The sequence below is a fragment of the Coloeus monedula genome, assembly GCF_965178545.1.
Source record: "Coloeus monedula genome assembly, chromosome: 2".
Lineage (NCBI taxonomy): Eukaryota > Metazoa > Chordata > Aves > Passeriformes > Corvidae > Coloeus > Coloeus monedula.
Window position 1 is genome coordinate 88185012 of NC_138782.1, and position 22882 is coordinate 88207893.

Below are 22882 nucleotides of genomic sequence, written 5' to 3' on the forward strand. Positions count from 1 at the left end.
CCGAGCAAGACCCGCTGTCAGCTGCTCAGCACCATTTTATGGGACTGCATTACAACACTAGCAGGGACATTCCCATCTACTGTGCAGTCTAGACATGTATTTCATTGCAGGCTCATCCACATCACAAACTGCAAGATGTAAACTGGGTGCCTGTATTGCCTATACCGTCTCTCTCTAGGAAAATACAAAAAGAGAGCTGTGTAATCTTCTCTATTGCTAAAATATCTGAAGATCTACCTTCAATCTCCCTATGGGTATTGTGCAAGTAGCAGAAAATAAAATAAGCAACATCCATTACTCCTTGCTAATGTGAAAAAACTTGTAATTTTAAAAGAATAAAATGGTCACTAACATGAAGTCATGGGCTTCTAGCAGTTAGTACACTCAAATTTTTTGCTCTCCTTGTCTGATCCTAGTACTGTGGTGCTTAATTACAATCTTTAAACCACTGTTGTCTGGGATTAGGTGCTATACCTTACTGCAGTCCTACTTTCGATCTGTGTTTAGGCAATACATATAGTATGTCTCCCTCCAAAATCTTTCATGTAAACTGTATTTGCTATTTCAGGTTAATGTAAATTTATTTTTCAGTTGCTGTTATTAAAATCGGTAGCTATCATTTTAGTAAATTTTGCTTTAAAGGATGGGAAAGTCTCCCAGAGCTGAGGACATGGGAATGCTCTCCTTGGCTTCCACTGAGCTGAATCGTTCTAAGTATCACCCCAAAAATTTGGGGGCCAATATCTGTTAGATAGACAGTGACTACTTCATCTCTTCTACTTTCCTTGCCATTCTACTTTGCATTATATAAGCTTTTAAACTTATCTGGCTTTAAGGTTAACAAAGAAAGCTTAGTAGTGTGCCAGCTTTGTCAAAAAAAAAAAAAAATTCTTCATGCTACTGTAAGAGAAATTACTATTCAAATAATAATCAGATGAAACAGAAGAAAATTAAATCCTTAGTACTGCAGTTCCAGGTTCCACAATCCTTTCTGAGACTGCAGATGTACAGACCATGTTTTACTTTCTCCATTTGGAAGGTAGCTCAGAATATCAACTCTTAGAATGGTGCCCCGGGCTACATTTTCTTGGCCACTGAATATATGTATAGATCCAATTAGCCTGACACACACAAAAATTTCCCCAGTAAAAAATCCGAGTACTAATAATAACACAAAAACACAGCACTGACTTCCTAAAACACACTGTGAAAAAGTTCAGAAACTCTCATAAGTAAAAAGAAAACCCCAGGGAGATGTCTAAGTGTATGATCTTCATTGTACTTTTTTTTCTTTTTCCAGATCCCAGAGTAAAAATACCACTTTTCTAATGTTGCTTACCCTGGCTGTCACTGCTTTGAACTATGAGAAAGCATGATGAATTTTTTTGGGGCTTTTTTCGTATTATGCTGTTGCTCCTTTCTCTCCCATTCTTTCTCAATTCTTTCAAATATCAGAGCTGGAGGTTAACCTCCACGGTTGCTAGGGTGAATCAGACTTTCAGAGGCAAAATCAATCTGATCAACCTGACTTGACCCTAAATAAGGTATTTAGGGGATGAGTAAGCCAGAACCAATGTATCTTTTCATGTGCATGCTTGTGCGATTATTTTTTTAAAGAAGTTCCTTTTAGCAATAACACCACCTTCCCTAATCTAACTTGCCTGAGCCTTTCCACTTATTTTTTCAGTACTCAGTCAGTTCTGCTGTAAAAATAATGGCTTGTCCAGAAACACAATCTGAGAAGAATCTCTTGGCTGGACTGTAGTTTTTCTGAATGTAAGTATTCACACAATCACAGAATTAACTAGGCTGGAAAAGACCTTTGAGATCACCAATCCGATCTATATGCAAACTCAGAGGGCAACACATACAGTCTGTGATACATGTTTTGGTCCTGCCTCAGTATTTTTGAAGAGTTGCTGTTATTATTCACAGGTTTTCTATTAGACTTTCACGGCTTCTCCCAAAACACATCTAAAGCTAAAAGCACACTTGTATCTATTTCCTCAAAAATATGCATCCTTGCACAAAGTGGTCATTGGCTGGGATTCCTGTTTATAAATGTTGTTACAAGACAAATTCATTCTCAGGGGCTGGGGAGGTACTTGAGGGAAGGGGTTATCCCATGGAGTCCCCAGTCAGGCAGTTCTGAGTTTAGATCCTCAGAGAAAACCAGTGTCTGTATACAGTTCCCTAAGTTCTCAAAGCATTCACTCCCATTGCTTATAGCCTGCTGAGTCCTAGAGAAAACTGCCAAAGAGAGATGAATTTGGCCTTTGTTTATGTGTTTCTTTGAGTTCCCAATCCACTAATCTGAACTTTCTGAAACATAAGGATCTTTTGTCTCTTCAGTCTGGTTTATCAGGTGCAATCTTATCATCTTCCTTCTGCCTCCACAGTATTTTATTCTTTTATTATTATGTTAGCCTGCTTTAGTATTTTCGTTCATGAAAACGTCTGTCCTTGCCTTGTTGGGTCTCTGCTGTCTGCAAGAAGAGGCAAGATGCTGTCTGGTGGGCATGGAAATAAATTGAAAAGTGATAATCTGGTAAGATCCAGTAATATTTAAGCTTTACGTATACCAGAACATGGAAGGAGTTACTACAAAAAAGACCACAGGGGGCCTGGAGTTTTAAAGTTACCTAAGTTAAGGTTTCCTAAAGAGAATTGTTGCAAACTAAGTATGAAATGAACAAGTTCACGGTATTGCTTTAAAAGCATATTTCAGCATAAGCACTTTTCTCTGTGAACACTTGTTTGACTGCTACAGAGTTGTAAAATAAGAGAGAAGTAGAATGTCTTGTGATATGTCAATCTAATAAAATGGTATCCTTGACCTTAGATATGTAAGACCTTAGACCTTGACCATGACATATTTGTGGAATACCTCTCTTGAGGCTGCCTGTGAAGCTTACCTAGAGATACAGTCCCCTGTGATTTCACCAGGAGCAGCAGAAGAATGTTTTCCTTGAAAGGAACAGTAAGATGTTCAATGGAGATAATTAAAATGTGCTATTTGGGTTAAACATTTGTAGAGGGCTTCTCAGGGCCAAAGAGACATAGTCCAGTTTTAACAATATCTGAAACAGAAGAAAAAAGTTAAATACTTTTAGATGGCTGTCTTATTTTTCCACAGAAGTTTTTCCCTTTTAGCCAAGAAATCTGGGCTGTGCAGGGTGCGAAGTACATGATCTGTCCGAAATGTTCCTTCTTACAGATTAGGATTCTTCTAAGAGTTTCTATGGAAATCTTATGGTATCATCCTCATCAATGTGACTGTAACATGATTCATAGATATTTGGAGATGCCTTTGGAAATAAAAGGGAGAGAGGGAGATTCAGTGCTGTTAGACGTTATTGCAGCTGTTGAGACAGTTTGTTCCCAGTAACTGTGAGCGGCTTCTGTTCCTACAGGGTTCCAAGGAGAAGCTTGTGATTCCATCAGGACCTTTAAGTTACTAATGTGTTCTTAATAATAATTGAGTTATATATGTTTATGTAATATAGAAATGGTTCTACATTGTTTCATCTCAACATGAGCACTTACTCTGGATGACTAATGCTCTGGGACCTGAAGTTTATAATGGAAAGGCTGACACACACTCAATCTTATCTCTCATAGCACTATGCAAAAGGGAATTATATAATTAAAACATTATAATGATCTGTATTGCTCAGTGGGAAGTTACAAGTCCCACAGAAGTCAGGCCAACTGTGTTATCAAGGTTTATTCAGTCATCTCTTAGGAGCAGTGGGCACATTTTGCTAAATATAGTGTGGTGTGCTAATAAGTGCTCTGTGTGGAGCATTGCACTGGGATCACTGTGCCACAGAGCTGGAGTGCAGTGCATGGGATGTTAGCACACCTCCCTTTAGCTGAGATTTTCAGAAAGAAGTGCTTAAGCTTAGGCTGCTAAATTCATACTCTGGCATTTACATAAATAGCCTGATTTTTCAGAAGAGCAATACCAAGAAATTCTCTTCTATTAAAATAATAAAATAGAAAAATGTCTTACAACAACAAGAAAAAATTTTATGGTTTCTGGAAATAGTGCTCAAATGTATCACCAGATTTCTGGGAAAAGAAGAGGGGAACCACAACTTTTGGTTTCCCCAGCTTAATTAATTGTGGGCTGTAAATGCAGTTTCTGAAAGAAAGGCACAAAACAGGTGTGGTGCAAGAGAGACAACACTATTGGCTGGGCTGTATATGATGTATTTTACAGAGTTAGACAGGAATCTCTGTCACAATCTGTAAATCTCTGTTTGGGTCTGAGATCCAAAAGCAGAAAAACGGATGAGTAGGACCTGAAAATCACATCTTTTGATCAGCACCAGGCTCATTTACTGATCTTATTCTGGTTCCTGGTAGGGAGGTATTTACATGAGCAGACTACAAAGCTTTGCTCCAGCAGAAGACTTCACTGTCAAAAGTACCAGAGATGAAAAGTAAAAGTGCTTGATCCAGTGCCTAAACTGGGGTGCCCAACACCATCTCAGGTTATACTTGAGGCATTTTCTTGGGGCTAGTGAATACAACGGAGGACCTGCAGGACACTCATACACTTGTGTTAAAACAATGAGGGACTATCAGGAGGCCTCTGACACCCAAAACAGCACCAGGGGCTTGCCTCTGCCTCCTGGGTGGTCTGCAACAGTTTGAGATTTGTCAGTGTATGTGGGTCCTCGTCTGTAGCTGGCAGCTCCACAAGAGATCTCTGATGCTGCAGAACACTCAGACAGCTCTTGAGCCCACTGTGATAGCAACAGATCCAGGCCCCATGGATGGTGGATGGCCAAACTGCTCAGGCACTGCTGAGTTCATTAATTCAGGTCTTCGTCAGCCACTGCCGAAGTTTAGATGCTGGGCTCACGTGCAGGCACCTAATGTACCATAACCCAAAGCCAAACGCCACCTGAGGTGACCATGCAGGACAGAACAGGGGGCACAGCCAATGTTCCTAAAGAGCAAAGCTGCAATGGTGGGGCATGTGTCAAGGAGTACGCATCCCCTGTCTGTTTCTCAGCCACTCTGGAGATTAGAGAAGCAGACTCTGGAGTTTTTATTAGAAAATAAGATCCCAACAGCTACTCCTAGCATAAAGGGACCTCATCTTGCAGCAGCTGTTCTTAACTGGGGAAGAAGATCATGGTGTAGTAAAGCCCCATGTTGTGATGTGCCTTAAACAGGAAATCCCCTAAACACATTTCAAAGGGCACTGGGCAGAGGGTAAAGGAGCACAGCTCAGATTTACCAGAAGCCTATTTTGAAAAAAATCCTAAGCAGATAAAATTATTTATTTATTTATTTATTTATTATTTCTGTTAAACAAATAAGAGACATTGGAGCTAGTAGCAAACACATTTCTCTGGGTAAAAAATACATGCAGAAATCAAGACAATGCCAAACCCAAGACATGTTCACTAAACTGGGCTGACTAAAAGCTAACAGAGTAGCAAGGCCAGCTGGAGAGCATCCAAGAGAGCAGAGGAAAGGGCATATGAGAGGAGACATTTTAACAGCTTCAACTGAAGCCTCTCAGCAGGCTGTAGGGGTGTTGATACCCGAAAGAGAGACTCAACTCCAACAGGTGAAAAAGGCTGTCAGCAAAGAGTACATGGGAGTTTTCAAGTAACCTTTAAAAGTAGAAACAAAAGCCAATAGTTTTCTGTTTACACAACGGAGTGCTTCTGATACTGAAGCACAGGGCAACATCTATTTATAATCCAAATAAATCTTATGTTCTGGTATTTGGAACTGTCAATATTCAGCATACTGGGAAGCAGCAGTCACAAGGCTGCATTAAGAAATGCTGATTTAGATCTGCATTGTTTTGCTCCATGTATTTTCCTCCTTAGTCACTAGCCAATTAGAACTTCTGCAAAAGAAGCAGGTTTCTTTTTCAAAGCTGTCTCATATGGAGCTCATAAACGTTGTGACAGGTGACACCTAGCCTGTGCTTTTAATGCCTGTGAGCTAAACTCTTGCCTGATTCTTTTTTCCACAAACCCTCAAAACTTCCAAGTGTCCATCAATATCTGTGATAGGTAACATGCCTATGAGAGCCCCAGATGATAGGTCCCAGGAAAGTATATATAATCTAGGCTATCCAGCTCCTTGGGCCTGGTGCATTTCCCAGCTGTGTCCTAGCCCAAGTTTTGCCTCTGGTGCTCTTTCTTTTGCAGAGGAAAAAGCTGTGTTGAATGCCACAATATTCCAGTTTGAATATCAAGGCACTGAGATTGAGAAGCTGGGGAGAGTGTGGAGCTTGGAGTGGATGGTGGTGACCATGGAGGCCATCTCCCATGAAGTTTAGAAATGATCAAAAAAATTACATGATTGTCAAATGCAGACATACTGTAACAGCAAAAGGGGTTTTAGCAAGACTGGTGGGATCTGTACCTCTGACAGTCACATGCAAGAAGGAATCTCCCAGTCTGGCTTCTTTGCTCTCTGACAGTTTGCAAACATGCCAGTTAAGCAAGCAATTTTTTGCAGTAAACTAAGGCTATTTTTGTGGAATCAAGAGGGCTGGAACTTGATGATCTTTAAGGTCCCTCCCAACCCATATCAATTTATGATCCAAAGATACAGGTTTCTCTGGTGTAGCTGTATTTTTTTATTTCTGATGGCTGTGCTCATAGTCATATTCTGGACAGCTTGCAACTCACCTAAAACAAGTTATTATCTATTGTCAGCTGCTACAAACCAGGTCCCTGAAGTATGCTGTTAGTACTAAGTATGGTATGGAGATTTCTCTTTGAAGTCCTGGTGTACTTGAAATAACAGGTCATGAACTAAATGGCCTCTCGGGATCTTTTCCAGCTTCATTTATTATGGTTCTGTACATTCACATCAGATTCACCTGTCAGAATGCTTAAGGTTTTGAATGTTTGTCCTTGCTGAACTGAGGGTTTGGGGCTGACCTTTACATACTCTAAACCTTCTTGGAAAGATATGTATTGGGATAGAGTGCAGCAGCTGATTATGCCCCCTTGACAGCTTTCCTCCAACCTGTTCTTCAGTCAGGGGAATCACCACATCCTCAATGCCTCTTGTGTCTGTGGTGGAAAGACAGCATCAGTTGGTCTGATGACAAGGTATTGAGTCTTAAAATTCCACCCCCCCACACCCCCTGCATCATTAATTATTCCACTGTCTGCAACAAAAGGATCAGGTCAATCATTAGCTAATGCAACCTGAACTTTCAATAGTTTTGAATACTTTGCCTGTTCAGAAAAAAGCTTATCTTCTCCATAAGACTACCTGCCACCTACAGAGACACTGCTGTCCCAATAGATATTGATTTTTTATACATATATAGAAGTACTAAGATGAATTAGCAAAATGTCCCTGTTCAGAGCTTGGCACTGCACCATTTCAGACTTTGTTGTCATTTAGTAGCAAGAGATTCTTCGTAGGAAGAAATTACTTTGCAATAGTTGAAGGGCTACCAAATATAGGGAAACCCATGGCTATTAAACTTTCAGCAGATGTTGAATCCAATTAGGTACTTGGTGAGCACTGTACTATAATGTTCTGCAAGTAACAGCTAGTGGCTAGTGATTTCTAAAATTATTTTAATTTTTCAAAATTATGGGTTTTCTCAGTGAATCATCATTCTTCCACTGAGAACCCCTCAGCTACATGAAGATCTGCATTCAGAATTCTTAGTGGCTAGTCTTAGTTGCTGTGACAGGAAGAGTTACATTAAAACACACAGTGATACCTGAAAAATATACAGAGTCACTGTCCTCAGTTAATTTATTTTCTTGTCCTCTTTAATCAAGCAAGATTTGTACTGGTTTCACAGAGGAATGCTTCCTGAATAGATCAGGACTCTGTCACGAAGTAATGAACCAGCTTCTTTGAAAGAAGGCAACTTTATTTAGAAATGTTATAATATAAAGTGTGTTTGTGTATATATGTGGAAGGGCTTATAAGATCCTTGCATCTATTTTTTCCAATTTTAGTATTAAAGATCTATATTGTTTTAAAAAATTACTGCCTACAAATTATCTGGATTTTCTCAGACTCCCAAACTCCATTAAATACCAGCTTCTTTCTATTTATATCTCTGCTATTGAAAGACTTATTTACTTTTCCTCTTCTACTTATCTGGAGCCACAATAATTAACTTTCAGAACATTACATGATGGGAAAAACCAGTTACACAAATTAGAGAAATAAATAGTTGCTAAGGAAAACATACCTGGTAACGCAGATAATTATTTCATGGCTTCCACACTCTCCAGGGATGCTGCTTCCATAGCTGTTCCACTGAATGAGCAGATTTCAGATAGCACCAGTCCTCTCTGAATACTGCTAATACAGGAAGCCAATCCACATTATGAGAGGTCAGACTAGTTCTGCTCTCAGAATACCAGCTCTGAAATGAACTTATCCAAATAAACAAACACCAGACCAAGTTCTTCTCCTGTCATTGACTGCAAATCTCTCAGACAAGGCAGAGCCTGGTGGAAGATGTTTAGTGTGTTTTGTCCTTCTGCATTTTATGAGTACAGATATAATCCCGTGCAATATTAGTCTTATGACTGATTTAATAGGGAATAAAAAATATTCTGGAAAGGCTGTCCCTTGTGCAGTAAGGAATGAATGGGCCTCTTAAATGACTGTACTAAGACAGTGTTTAATTTAGATGCACTGTAGTAATAGATGCAGTGACAGACTGACCAGCAAAATACTTCCTGGGCAGATATACACAAGTCACTGGCAGCAGCACAATTTTGCTTGTATAACACCACTTGATGCTTAATCTATATATTGTTTGATGTTCAAACAGCTGACACTTTTTAAAAATTCTTCCTCTGTGCAAAACATATACTCAAATGCATATATACATATGAATAACACGTTTACCATATTCATATGTAAAGCAGATGCAACTAACTGTCAGGAAAACACAGAGACCAAATCTAGTGTGATATTCACATGGAAATGATATTCAAGGTTTACAGTGCTGAAATGCAGAATGTCCTGTTTTACTCTGCCCTGGCAATGCAGTTTGAGGTAACAAAAAAAAAAAAAACCACATGTGTCAGAAAGACAAAGTTGCCTGAATTACTCAAGACCCAAAAACATGTCAAAATTTCTAAGAAATTCCTGGTTACCTGAAATATTACTATCACATACCTACATCAGAAATGGACAATATCATTAAAAGTATAAATATGAATTTAAATGTTGATTTTTGTATTTAAATTTGTCACTGTTTCAGTGTATCCAGATTAAATAGCAAAGAAAATTGTTGAGCTGGAGTGCAATGGTCTTAATGTGTTTAACACTTGTCTAAGAAACAAGCAGACAGGAGAGTGTTGGTAAATGTTTATGCATTTCAGAAATGCCTTCTGCATCACATACTATGTACTCAGACTATGAATGTACATAGCAACAGTGCTGATTAAAAACAACCCATTTAATTACTGTGATATATGGAAGCACACACTCTAAATGCAATTTGTTGGTGTATTTTACATGTAAATGATCTTAGAAGAATCATGGTTAGAATAGTTAGAATAAGGAGTTAAGGATAAGAACAAAATCCTGCTGCCCCTGGAGTCAATTGTTTACTCTTGCCAGCTCTGAGTCTTATTTCACACAAAGAAATTAAACAAAGCTGGTCAGCTGAGAGGAAGGGGAGATACTCCTCTCGGCAGCATCTAGGTCTGTGAGGGAGAGTGTATGAGATTCTTGCAGACCTGAGAGACCCCTTGTTTTCAAAGTCTCCACTCATGTAAATCCACTTGTAGCTTTACAACAAATTATTTAAACTTTTAAAAGTAGTACTTCTGAGTGATTTAACTTTTGCATAGAATAATGCATATTTTCTTCCAGCCTCATTTTTTGCATTAATTGATTTTAACTATTCGCAAAAAATCTTGGTTATCCTATGATGAAAAAAATCCACAATAGATTGTAAAAAAATACTGTTGTAGTGCACAAGTGATAAAAATACCTCATTTGCATTAATTCACTTCCTGTGGATGGATATTTCTTTCTAACCCCCTATGTCCATTCTTCTGAAACTATTTTTCACACCACATTTATAGTCGTGTTCTTGGTGTATTCATTCAGGGAATTAAAGCTTTTAAAACATATTATTTCTTAGAAATATTGCTTTTCCATATCATATCTGGATAAGAAGAAATGCCAAAATAATGCCAAAAGAGAAAATCCATCTCAACAGCTGGGCAAGGGGGTTTAATAGGTCAAGAGTTTTATCAGCAGAGGAGATGTTGCTTTTGGAAAGTGCATTCTATCAATACTAGACAACTGAAACTGTGCCGTGTCCCAAAGAGGAGCTGACTCACTTCCAAAGTGTCTGGAAATGTCAGCGCATGTCTTCTGGTTATCACTTTCTTTTCAGCGTTTGGGTTCTCATGTAGATGACAGGTCTACTGCAGAAATGAAGCTCAGGAGACACAAGTCCACCTGCTGACAGGTCCTTGACCTCCCAGTCCTGTGGAAAAGTGCCCAGGAGCGGTCCTCTGCTAAAATATTAATCTCAGCTGTTGGTCACTTCCACCCCGGCTGGAACCCCCCCGATAACTGCCAGTCACGTCGTGCACGGAGCCGAAAGGGACCCAACGTGGTCCCGGAATTTCCCCGCCCGCTCACGAGCGGGGGTCCCAAGCTCTGCGGTGAGGCTTGGCCCCATCTCTCCCTCTCCCCGCCCTTCCCGGCCCAATTTTCCATCTTGTCCCCACAGCGGCGGCCTCGGGGGCCCAGCGGCGGCCTCGGCAGGCGGAGAGACAGACGGACGGTCGGTCTGTCGGCCACCGCTCCTGCCCGCCGCCGCCACCGGGGGGCGCTCCGGCACCGCGGATGGCCCCGGTGCGGCGGGGCCGCTGCGCTGGGGCTGCGGGACGAGCGGGGCTGCGGCTATGAGAAACCCGCAGCTTTTCCCCCTCCCTGTTTACCCCCGCTCCTCGTCCACTCTGTTCCTCGTCCCGAGTTCGCGCACCCGCTCCGAGGGGACGGTGACATCCCGTATTCTAGCCCGAAGCGGTCCCGGAGGAGTTTGTCCGCGAGCGTTCCCGGGGATGCCGTTCCCCACGGGTGTGGGAGCAGCCCCGCTGCTGGCGCGGGGCCCCTGGGATGCCCTGTCTGGGCCCCACTGGACGACCTGCGCCCTTGGGCAGGGAAGGGCTCGGGTGTTTCGCCGTGTCACTCTCTGGCACGGCGCGCTGCAGAGGCCGAGAGACGCCGAGTGACCCGGGCAGGCTCCCGAGAGCGACTGATGGGAGACCCTCGCGGAGCCTGTCGCCCAGCGGACTGTTCGATTTTGGAAGGCGCAGTTCCTTTGGAAAGCACAGAATTTCAGACATGGGCTATGGGCGCGGATTTTCCGCGGGGTCCAAGGGAGGGTCAGTGTGGCCGTGCGCCCCGTCCCTCGGCCCGGGGAGTCGTACCCGCCCCGCCGCAGGCTGCTCCCGGCACCCGCAACGCTTTGTGCTCGAAGTAAAACACCCATGTGGCGGAGGGCTGTCGGCTGGACTGTGTGTTTAATGTATGTTTAATGTATGTATGGCTGCACAGCGTTGAGGCCAGACACACCTGAACTGTGTCACGATGATTATATCACCATTGCCCTCCAGGCTCCCGGCCGCGCCACCGAGAGTGCCCCCGCTTCTCTGCAAGACTGTGCCGGGGATCAGCCCAGCCTCGGCAGGGCGAGCGGGTCCCACGCGAGGGCGACGGGGGCTGCGTGGAACCCCCCGCCCGGGGACACCCTCCGCGCCGCCGTCCCTCGAAGCCTGCCCGGAGACTCAATTTTTCCACTGCCCTCCCGTGTCCTCTCCGTTTGGGAAGCCTAGGGGAGGGAGGGAGGGGGCGGCGGGCCGGGCCCCTGCCTCCGGGCGCGCTGCCGCCGCGGATCCCGTCTCATGCCGCAGGAATGCGCGGAGGTATGCGCCAGTTTCCAGAAGTGGATCCCCTTCCTTGCTGGAGCACAGCAGCGCATATATCACCCAGTGGCAGCAGTCCACCTTCCCTGCAGTTTCGTAACCGCTTACGAGGGTAAATTGAGAGTTGGGAACAGCCCTCTATTAAGTAGCAGATTGAGAAGAGGCTCTTCCCACTTGGAGAAGGCAAGTCTTCCCAGACAGACCCCTCGCATCGGGAGCTACAGTAACCGAGACGCCTCCTCTGCTCTCAGCTGTTGCCGCTGCTGCTGCTCCTCCTTCGCCGCTGCTGCTACTTGCTGCTCCCTCCACAAGGTGCCCCCGGAGCTTCATCCTTTATCCTCCTCCCTTTATCCAGGTCCGACGGCTGCGGCTCCTGCCGCTGCGGGCACCGCCGGAGTCATCGCCGGAGGAGCTGTCACCGACCCCGGCAACCTGCGGCCGCCCCGGAAGGTCTGTGTGTGCCCGGGCAGGAGCAGGGGTCCCCTGCCCGCTCCGCCGCCGGTCCCCGAGTCCCGCTCTGTCCGCACGCAGCATGCACTCAGCCCCTTCCAATGCACCTTAGGCCGGGGTAGCAGCGCCGGGCTGGAAGCCGCCAGGGGATTAGGAAGGAGCGTGTGCGCGCGCGTTGGGCATGTCAGAGCCGGCTGCAGGCGTGCGGCCGGGCGGGCGGAGAGGTGCGGGGCAGAGCGCCCCGGGGCTGCTGGCTGTCAGCCCAGGGAAAGGCAAGGGCGAGCCCAGCGGGATGCTGCTGGCGGACGGGTGCCTGGGCAGAAATGCGGGGAGGGGCGGTGATGTCCCGGAGACGGAGGCTCCCGGCGGCCGGAGGCTCCAGGCGGAACCCGCTGTCAGCGCCCAGCGCGCCTGTAGGCACGCTACCGCTGCGGCTTTGGCAGGAGCTCTCGCTTCCCTCCCTTGTGTGTTCAGCTGCCGGTGATGCTTTCTCCTGCTTCCAGTTTCTTATGTCTTTGATAGGTAGTGGGCTTTTCCTGCGGTTTTTTTCTTTTTCTCTTTACGTTAGTTTTTTCTTCTCGAAAGTGGTAAATGCCATGCACTGTGTGGTTTAGAAACGCTTTGGCTAAGTTTCTGTAGGTTGAATTAGTGCGAGATAGGACTGGCACTGTGAAAGCTCGGGTTGGAATTTTTTGTAAGTGATTTCTAAAGATCCATGAGAAAACCTTTAGTCCTGACGCGAGGTCTGTTGCGTCCCTGCTGAGCCAGTGAGAGAAACTTTCCTCTGCCAGCTCCAGGCTTTCTTCCATGCACCTAAGTTTGCGAGAAGGAAACAGTGTTTCTAGGTTAGCAAATGAATGCTTCGGCTGAGATGGTGTATTTAATGAAACAAAAACGTGTATCAGGAATGGTAGACCTGCAGCAGTGGCAAACTCCTAGATGACTGTGAGATGATTAATTTCTGTTGTTCTTCAAAAGGATCAAAAGATGGCAGTCAAAGCTCACATGAGACTTCCAGGACAAAACGTCCTTTCACGTTGAATTTGGGCGATCCTTAAACTCACTGCAGGATGCTGTAGATCTGCCCAGGGGCAGCCGTTTCCCACGCAGAGCAGTGATATGAATTTGGAGCTTTCAGAGCATTTTAATATTAACCTTGGCCTTTCCTATGTTAGTGTCAGGGAGTCATCATGGTCAATATTACTCTTCTGTTTAGCCACTGGAACTGCCATTAGACTGAAACATTTGCTTAGATTTTCACTGAGCTCTTGGTATTTTCATGTGCAGTAAAGGCATTTGGCTACGACAAGTATATACAGCTGCTCAAATGAAGCCTGTTAAGCTCAGTGTCAGTAACTGGGAAATTCCTGGATCTCCACTAAATGTGCCTCGCAGGGTAGTCCTTTAGATGGTAGAAGAATATCGTTTTCCCTTTCAGTTGTTTCTGTGGACTACTGATTTATGTATTTTTCTTTTGTTTTGCTCTTGGCATCTTCCTGATAAAATCTGTTGCCTAATTGCTTTTGGAATTCTCTTTCCCCCAGCCTAATTATGATATATGATGCATTTATGACTTTATTCATACAAATTGTCACTCCCCTACTTCTCGAGATAGAAAATCCAAAATTTTAGAAACACTTACATGCATGTGTAGGTTCATATTAGACTTTCTTTAGACAAGGAAATAATTTGGAAGTTTTGCTGGAGTAATTGGCAGTAATTTTACATGACCTAGGGCACATAGCTATGAAAGTATGGCTGCTTGCAATTAAGAACCGCTAACTTGGCCTAATCCCACCTATTTTGCCAGACAACCTGCAGTGATTGTGAGACTTATGCCTGTCAGCTTTATATAGTGTATTTTAAATCTATTTTCTCTCAGGACATGTAAATGAATTATCAGATGTTGAAACATCATGGCTAGACAGATGTGTCAAATTTCAGTTGTGTTACACACACTTCTGTATAACCTATTTCAGACTTTCAAGAAATGAAGAATAGCACATTTGTAGGCAGAACCCCTAAAAAAAGTTTTATTACAGTTTCCAAACTGCCTTGAGACCAGTAAAACAAAGCTAACTAAGTGGTTCAACAGTTATGAAAAAGGAGCCGATTAAAATCTCCAGCTGAAAGAGACATTTAGTTGATCCAAGGCAGGAATGACCTCTGAATTAGCTATCATCACATTCAGCGATGAAGTCATGGAGCTCCCTTCTGGCTCCTGCCTGTGCGGAGGCACAGATCTTCACTGCACTTCCCTGATCAAATTAACCATAACTAGGTTAAAGCTTCATGTGCTTACTGTGATTGGAAAGGGTTCAGCAACAAAAGGCACATTATTGCAAGACGAGACTGTCCAGTTAGTCATACGGATATTTCATCGTCTTGGACAGTTTTCAAGTCTAGAGGTTTCAACCTGGTCCCGTGGGTGGGGGCTGGGGATAAGGGAACAAAGTGAAATCCATGGTTTGTCTTTTTTATGTTTCATGAATACACCCACGCAATCCTTTAATCCACATGTATCATTTCCTTCTCCTTTCTCCCCCTTCCCCCCTTCCCCATCATTGCAGATTCATTCATGTTGTTGTGATCTGAAAGGGCAGAAATGAAGACAGCGCTGTGCTCGGCAGTCGCTGCTCTGTGTGCAGCCACCCTCCTCTCCTCCATCGAGGCTGAAGGTAACCTTCCCCTCCCTGCCCCCTTGCCCCGGTGCCTCACTGACCAGAAAATCTCCCAATCAGCCTTGAGCTACTGGCTCTCTCCCTCTCTGTTTTTGAGTGTGAATACATCACCTTCTCTCTTTCTCTCCTTCAGAGAAATGCCTCTCCTTCCTTGCCCAGCTCCTTCTGTGTTCTGTTTCTCCCGGCTAGTGAGCCAGACCGTATCTCCCTTTCTGTCTCTCTGGTGTGCTGTCCACACCACCCCACAGACAGGACATGGGCCAGCTGGTGTGGCCATCTGGGCGCAGCGCCCTGAGGAGCCCATTGCCACTGGCAGGCAGCCCGGCGTGGCCGGGGCCACAGCGCTGCCCCCAGGATGGGCCAAGAAGGTCTGGTCTCTGGCCTCTGTTAGTAATGTTGAGAGAGGAAACGGAAAACCTACTACCCAACAACCCGCAACTTTGAAATAAAATGCTCCAACAGAGTCTGGCTCTCTGCGCCTGTGTGTTTTGTCCAGCCAGATGCCTCACCTCTGCCCCACCGGCCTGCCGGTGCATCGGCCTCCCCTGCTCGGCGGGGCGACCCCCGGCTGAGCCTTGGGGTGGCCGGACCCTCCCCCAGGGACACCTCAACTTCTGTGGTGGGCCTGACCTGGGGAACATGCCTGGGAAGATGCTACCAGTGCTGTGACACGAGTCCTGGGCACCACTGAAGGGAAGGCTGGGCCAGGCCTTGCTGTGGGCGGCTGGGGCTCCAAGGCTCTGGCATACATGTGGTACTGTCACCTTGGAAAAGAGTTTCCTTCTCCTCCTTAGGCCTCAGCCCAGTGTCTCTGGAGGCTGAGGCCCCTGTCAGCCCCGGCAGCATCCTGCCTCCAGCTGAAGATGTGGGGAGACCCATCTTCAGTGCCATACTTGCCACAGCATGGCTCAGAATGGCCTGGCCCTGCATTTGCTCCCCAGTGGATTAACAGCAACTGTATCCTATGCCCTCAGTGTGAGCTGCTTGGCCTTTTGGGCATAGTCATGGCATTTCTGCCAGCAGTGGCTGCCAGGGGAAACAGAGATGCTGAATATCCTGCACTGAAATGACTTGATCTGACCTCTGGGACCTGACTCCATCGTAGGTGTGAACTCCTCTGGACTTACTGGAAATAAACAGAAGCCAGCATCTGATAATTCATTTTGCCCCCTTCCTTCTCTTTCTGCCTTGAACTGAAACAAATTCCTTGATCATGGCCTGCCGCAAGCTCCCTTGTCTGGACCTGGTCACTTTGGCTGATGACTACTAAAAGCATGGGGTGTCAGAGATGCCTCTGCAGTGTTTGCCCCCCAAGCAGTAGTGCTTGCCTGGGGCATGCAGATGTAAAATACACTGGCTTTCTGGAAAAAGATGGCATTTTTGCCAGTAATGCAACATCTGGTCACCCTAGGAGAGAATCAGTCCTCTGCCTTCCTCTCATGCTGCGTTGTTGTTGGCAAAGGAACGGAAAAAGGTCATTTGAAGTCATTTCAGAGTTGCATTTGAAATGCAAGACTGCTGTGCCAGAGAAAGCAGAGAAAGTGTACAGTTTTGATGGAGGAAGGGAGAGGATGTGTTTGTGCATTCTTCTCTGTCTTAGAAGGGAGCTCACTTGGAGCTGGAGTAATACTGCTGTTGTCCTGCATTACTAATTACATGTATGGGGTATGTTATTTTGGAATGTAAGTGAAATTGTTTTACTTAGCTATAGTGTAGACTAAACCAGTCATAGCTTCAGTACTGTTAAAGCAAGCTACAAAAATGTATTTGGAGCAGCCCAGTTATAATGGCAAAACTTGACACATAGCTGGATGACCTTGATTAGATATTGGAGGATGCACTATTGCCAAGGAAAAGAGTGGACAAAGCCTGATCTTGAGAGTTGTAGAGGGCTCTTGGACAGGACTTACATTACTCTGCACTCAGAAATGTTTGATAAATAAAATATCTAATGTACAGTGATCATGTTTCTATGAGAAAATTCTCCTAGCTCCAGTGTTTTGAAGTAAGACAGGGAAGTGAGGAGTGAAAAACTGTGGTGCTGAAAATGGAGTGAGAAATAGTGGTGCTGAAAATGAAAGTTCAAAACTAGGAGTACCTTAGGACTTGCTGTGGTGGGAACTGCTTTTGTAGAGATTTTTACCGTGTTTTTTACAGGTTTTTGTTTGTACTATACTGGTCATTCTTCTGCACTGTTTCAATTTTGCACTGCAAGTTTGCATAATTTTGTAAATGGCATCTTATTTACTTTAGCAAATTATTTACTTACCTATTTATTTACTTTATTCTGGTATCATTGCAACTTAAATCCTGTCTGCTGAACTGACTTTCAGCTGTGAAAGTTTGTCCCTTAGTCTTATATTTCCAAATTTTGGATCACTTTGTGGCAAAGCTATCCTCCCCCACCAGTCAGTCAGTCCTGTGTCTCTTTTCTTGGTTCTTTTTGAGTCTCCCTGTATCATTCACAAGACAAGCAGTTTGTATTTTCTTTTCCAAAGGTGTGGGTAGACACTTGCTGGGATGAAAAAGTGAGAGGAGAATAAGGGAGAGGGCCATTTAATGTGATAAAGATTCTTGATATGAGGTGGGAAGATGGGGTGAGAGCAGAGGAAAGAAAAACCTGTTTTATTTTCTGCCCTCCTTTAGACTTTATTTTTCAGTCTCCTCTGGGAGTAGATCTGGTGTTTATCCAATGCTGCTGTCCACAGATTCCTGAATCTTCCAGTATGAAACTGATTCTTCATCAGCATCACAGCTGCTCTCAAGTCGTTTGTGAGAGCTGTGCTCTGCTACTCTTGGCAAGGCAGTGAGCCGCAGTAATGGTGTTAGAGCTTTTCTACAGAGGTACGGCAGAACAGGAGCTTCTAGCTGGGCAGACACTTTAGGAGCAGAGGGGGTAAAACCCACATATAGTCTAAATGCATTCATGCCATTTCACTGGGGAAGTTGTTTGTTTACCGTGGTCAAGGAAGCAAATCTGTTTTCATGCTCAGCATTTTTGCTCTTTCCTTTTACAGGGAAATTCTTCTTGTTTTATTTTGCAATCCTTCTGATATCTCCCTCCCAGCTTAAAATTCTTGTGTGTGATTCTATATTTTACACTTTAAGTTGTTTTGTGCATTTTTAGTCCAGCACAGCAATACTCCAGTGCATTCCATGTCTGTCCATATGTCAGAATCTCTTTCTGTTACAGTATTTTTTCATCTGTGATCACAAAGAGCCAAGGGGTCTTATTTTAGTCATAGTTAAGTCAAGTATATTGGTGTGTGAAGAATCTGTTAATTATAACCTCAAGTTACTGCTGTGATGTTGTCATGGATTCTGTACCATGTCATATTTCTTAATACAGAGGGATTTTCAAAGGCACAGGAAAGAAATAAGGAAAACATTGGTTCTGTGTAACCTAACTGAGCTTCTGAAGGTGCTGACTTTTCAGTTTTTCAGGAACCGGTTCAGACCTAGAAAAGTCTGTTTTCTAGGCTAGAAGTAGGGAAGGAGGGCATCACTGATCCAAGTGTGGAACCTTTCTGTTGTGCATGAAAAGAAAAATTGTGAAAAATCTGTTACCATGACATCCAATAGAGTAAGTGACAAATACTTGCAGCACAGCAGTTGCAGAGGATTAGAATTTTTGGCTTGTAATAAAACTGTGTTGAGTACACTAATTTTCATTGACTGAATGATTTAGAGGTGATCTGGGATAGCTGAAACTTTTCAAGTTTTGGAAGTGGTTGGTAGGACCATTATTTTATTATCTTTTGATGGCGATATCTTTTGAGAAAGAAGCTGTTTCTAAATAGAGAGCCATGTAGATTGATATGTGAAATTGAAATTTTTATATACCTGAGGGTGACTATACATCCCTGTTTTTCCTGCTGCTAATTAGAAGCAAAATATACGTGCATATGCAAGTGTATATATGCATGCACATACATATATATGGACAAACATGTGTAAAATTTTGTAAATATTCATACATATAATGTGTGTATATATATGCAGTTGAGATACGTAGTATAGGTATATAGATTTAAATGATTTTTTTTCAAAGTACATTTATGAGCTATGCATTTTTTCTTTTGAAGTAATTTCATATACATGTATAAAATAAAAAAAATGCAAAGAAGATATACAGATGGCGATGTTTCTGTGTTGCGATTGGCAATGAATATCTAACAAGTCTGTGAAGCTGCTCTTTTGAGAAGCTGCTCTTTACTACATATCTAGGCTGTAGGTCATTGTTTCTCCCAGTCACACTGGCAATGCAGATTTCAGAGGAGCTTAACTGGGGTCATGATCTAGCTGTGCCAAATTCATGTCATTTCTGAAAAAAAATAGTAAATGAAGAGTTTTGGCACCTTCCAGCCTCAGCTGGGCTTATTGCTGGGATCATAAAGCTGAGCTTACTCTTCAGCTTCTGTAGACTGCATGTTATTTTAACATGGGCTAACATGTAATTTTACATGCTAACTATAGTGTGTCCTTTCCAGTGATGGAATCACAACATATGTTTCACATAAGGATTGTGAATGGCAGCTACTTCCAAGTTATATCACTTTTAAATATGGTTCTAGATATAAATTACTTGATATTCCAGTTACATATTAATTCTGTCTCGTTAAGGTATTCACTGGGATCCTCTAGTAGTCACATTGTGTTATCTGCAAAAAGCTGTAGACTTTTTTATATTACCTGTGAAGTAATACAAGCTAATATAAGACCTGCATAGCATGAGAAAGATGTTTTGCTCTCTATTTTTTTTTGTTTCAGAAATTATACCCTTATTCCATGTGGATATAACACAAGAACTGGCAATAATTTAAGTATATTAGGTCTGATTCTTTTTTTCTTTCGTTTTTCTTTTGTAGTGCATAATATAGAATAATATAGATCCAGTTAAGGAAATTATCATATCACAGTTCTAACAGTGGCCAAAATTAATGCTGTGGAAACACAATTGTTGTAAAGCAAGATATTTTTTTAATCCTCTGGAAAACTGTAGGGAAGCCATGCATTTCTGTGCATAAACAGTTGGATCACTGTATGAAGGCAGTACTATAACACCATGACATGTTATGATCATGATTCTGTACCTTGACAAATCAGTGAGAGGTTTGGCATGGATTTTGATGGACAAAGGATCAGCAGTGTCACTACATTGTAAGAATAGGTGCAACTTCACTGCTGCAAGCAGCCTGACATCAAGACTGCTTGCTGGAGTTAAGATGCACTCACACGTAAGATTTTGTTGAGTGAAGTTTTAAGGTTTGTCCCTTAAAAGAGGCAAACTCCTACTACAACAAGGGCATTTTTTCCCTAGAACTCTGGTTTGATTCAATATTGCAGATGTATTATTTTTCCACTAGTTAATTCCCCTCTGGGAGAAGAATTTTAATGAAATGGAGTTACAGTTGCCCTATTTTATGATCACAATAAGGTTTTTATCATCTAAACATTTTGCTGTACTTCAGATCAACTTACTACTCTCAGTCATATGACCATGGTTTGGTCTTCACCCCACAGCTGGTTTCACTTGGGTGAAATCTGACCCCTGTGAAGGTCCATGGATGTTTTGGAGATTCTGTTTGGGTATCAAAAGCGCACAGGCCATCTGGAAGATATTTTGATGGCATTGAATCCAAACTGCTTTTTTTTTTTTCACTCAAGCAAGATTCCTTTTTGGATTTCAATGGGAGAAGTATTCAGTGCTTGAGTTTGATAAGCCAGCTGTAGGCTGAGAATGAATGGATTTAAAGTTCAGCAATGAAGACGGGGGTTAGGTCTCAGAAATAATTACAATTATAAAGGCGGTGAGGTTTTGGAGTAATTTCTGTGGGGAACTGGCAGTCTTGGCAATACTGGAGGTCTTTAAGAATGATCTGAGAAAACATGTCAGGAATGACATAGGGTGGCCAATCTTGTCTTGACCGTGGGATGGACGAGGGGACTTTTGAGTTCCCCTGCAGTGCCATTGTTCTGTGATCACCTGGATGAATGGATACATCACTTATGTGTCAATGTACTATTCTTGTTACCTGCCAAGATCCACACCTGAATTATCATAAAATGGAATAAAATCCTTTAAAATGCTAAAGACTTTTCCTCACAGTCAGCTTTTTCAGTTTATCTGGAATCCGGTCATTTGGATATCAACAAGTTGGGCTGCTGCTGTCCTTCAGCAGTTAAAGCCTAAAGTCTCTGCTGCAACATTCCAATTTACTTGCAAGGTTGGTGGTGCTACTTTTTCCATGTACTGAATTTTTTTAAAAGCATGCTCAGGTCAGTTGTCTCTGCCTTTGCATTAAATTTGTCCTGAGCCATTGCTACTGAAACAATATTTTATAATGATATTCTTATCATCTAAATGTATTTTACTATTAACACGTGTTGCATGATTTTGATATTAAGTAACTACCTTGCCATCTCTAGCATTGTGATACTCATAAACTGAATGATGAATAAACTGTGCATGCAGTTAATGGTCTAATCTCACTGCCTGTGTATGGACAACAGGAAAAATAACATTTACTTCAGCACTACTGTTATTTATTGTATCGGTATTATAAAGCCATATTATCCTATGGTTGGAAATTACAGAAAATTAAAAAGAAAAAAACGCCATTTTTTTAATCTCAGTTTTACTCTTTGTAATTGGACAGTGTCTTTTCATAATTAAAAATTCTAGCATTTACTTCTTTATCTGCTTTTACAATGATATTCAAATCTGACAAGAAATCTGATATATGATGGAGATCTTCTATGAAACAGAAGATCTATCTTTTAAAAATGCCTGCAAAACTCTCTCACTAGTAGTTAAGGAAAGTATGGCTGGATCTAATCTTACTTTTTAGACCTATTTAAACAATAATATATAATACACCTACCATGCACTGACAGTGAGTCAGTAAAATACTGCATGAATAAGCATGACAATTTTACAAAGAGAATATCATTATAAAATATTTATGAAACGTCTTTGTGTAATGAACCTTGTACATGGAGGCTTTGTCCATTGTGGGAAGCTAAAAAACCAATAATCAACATTTCATTTACGTATGCATGATGCTGCAAATTAGCGTGTGTAAACTATTTCCTTCTGTACTGTTCAGTTACTTCTGTCATCAGCTCCTACAAGTTTTATTTGCAGTCATTTGTTCAGTTCACTGGTGCCCTCTTTGCCATTTTCTATAAATTCTGTAAAATAAATGTCCTTAAATATATTTTGATGTTGTCTTTTCATAATTAACCATTGTGTTGTTTGGAACCATACTGGCATTTTATGTTAAAATGCCACTATTAGTATGGGTACACCTGCTGCAAAGGGAACATGAAAACAATGGTTTACACCTTTGAAATTGTACATAAATCTGGTGTAAACAGGTAGAATTTTATTTTTGTGAACTTTGCATCAGCTCGAATATTTTGGCAAATTGCAACTATTACTAACGCCATTTATTAGCCCCTTAGTTCCTGAATCCTTTGTTGTTACACGCAAAGTATGTCACTTTAGTGGCTTCTAGGAACAAAGGGGTGGAGTTGTCCATATTTTGAAATATAATGATACATCAGTGTATCATTATTACTGATATACATTTTGCATGTATATTCGCATCTAGACCCTAACAGAAATTGTTTTACTGAACGTTAAATACCCAATCTTTTCCTGCATTTAAATTATTTCTTTACTCTGCCAAGTTTCCAGATTCAGTGAAATTGATGAGAAATATCATATGCAGAGACTATATCTTAAAAGCTTAATTTGATGTCTAATTAAGAAGAGTACTGTGTTCTCCACATCCTAAATGATCTCATGATATTGTAAGC

The 22882-nt window shown here is 42.5% G+C and overlaps 1 protein-coding gene across 1 annotated transcript in view; it reads left to right on the plus strand.

The window, feature by feature from the left end:
- The first annotated feature begins 12110 nt into the window (after nt 1–12110).
- Nucleotides 12111–22882, plus strand: part of COL12A1 (collagen type XII alpha 1 chain) — a 100956-nt gene continuing 90184 nt past the window's right edge. Inside the window, exons 1-2 of the mRNA XM_082302941.1 lie at nt 12111–12377; nt 14948–15055. Coding sequence (XP_082159067.1) covers nt 14983–15055 — 73 coding nt within the window. The 5' untranslated portion in view covers nt 12111–12377; nt 14948–14982. The remainder of the gene's footprint in view (nt 12378–14947; nt 15056–22882) is intronic.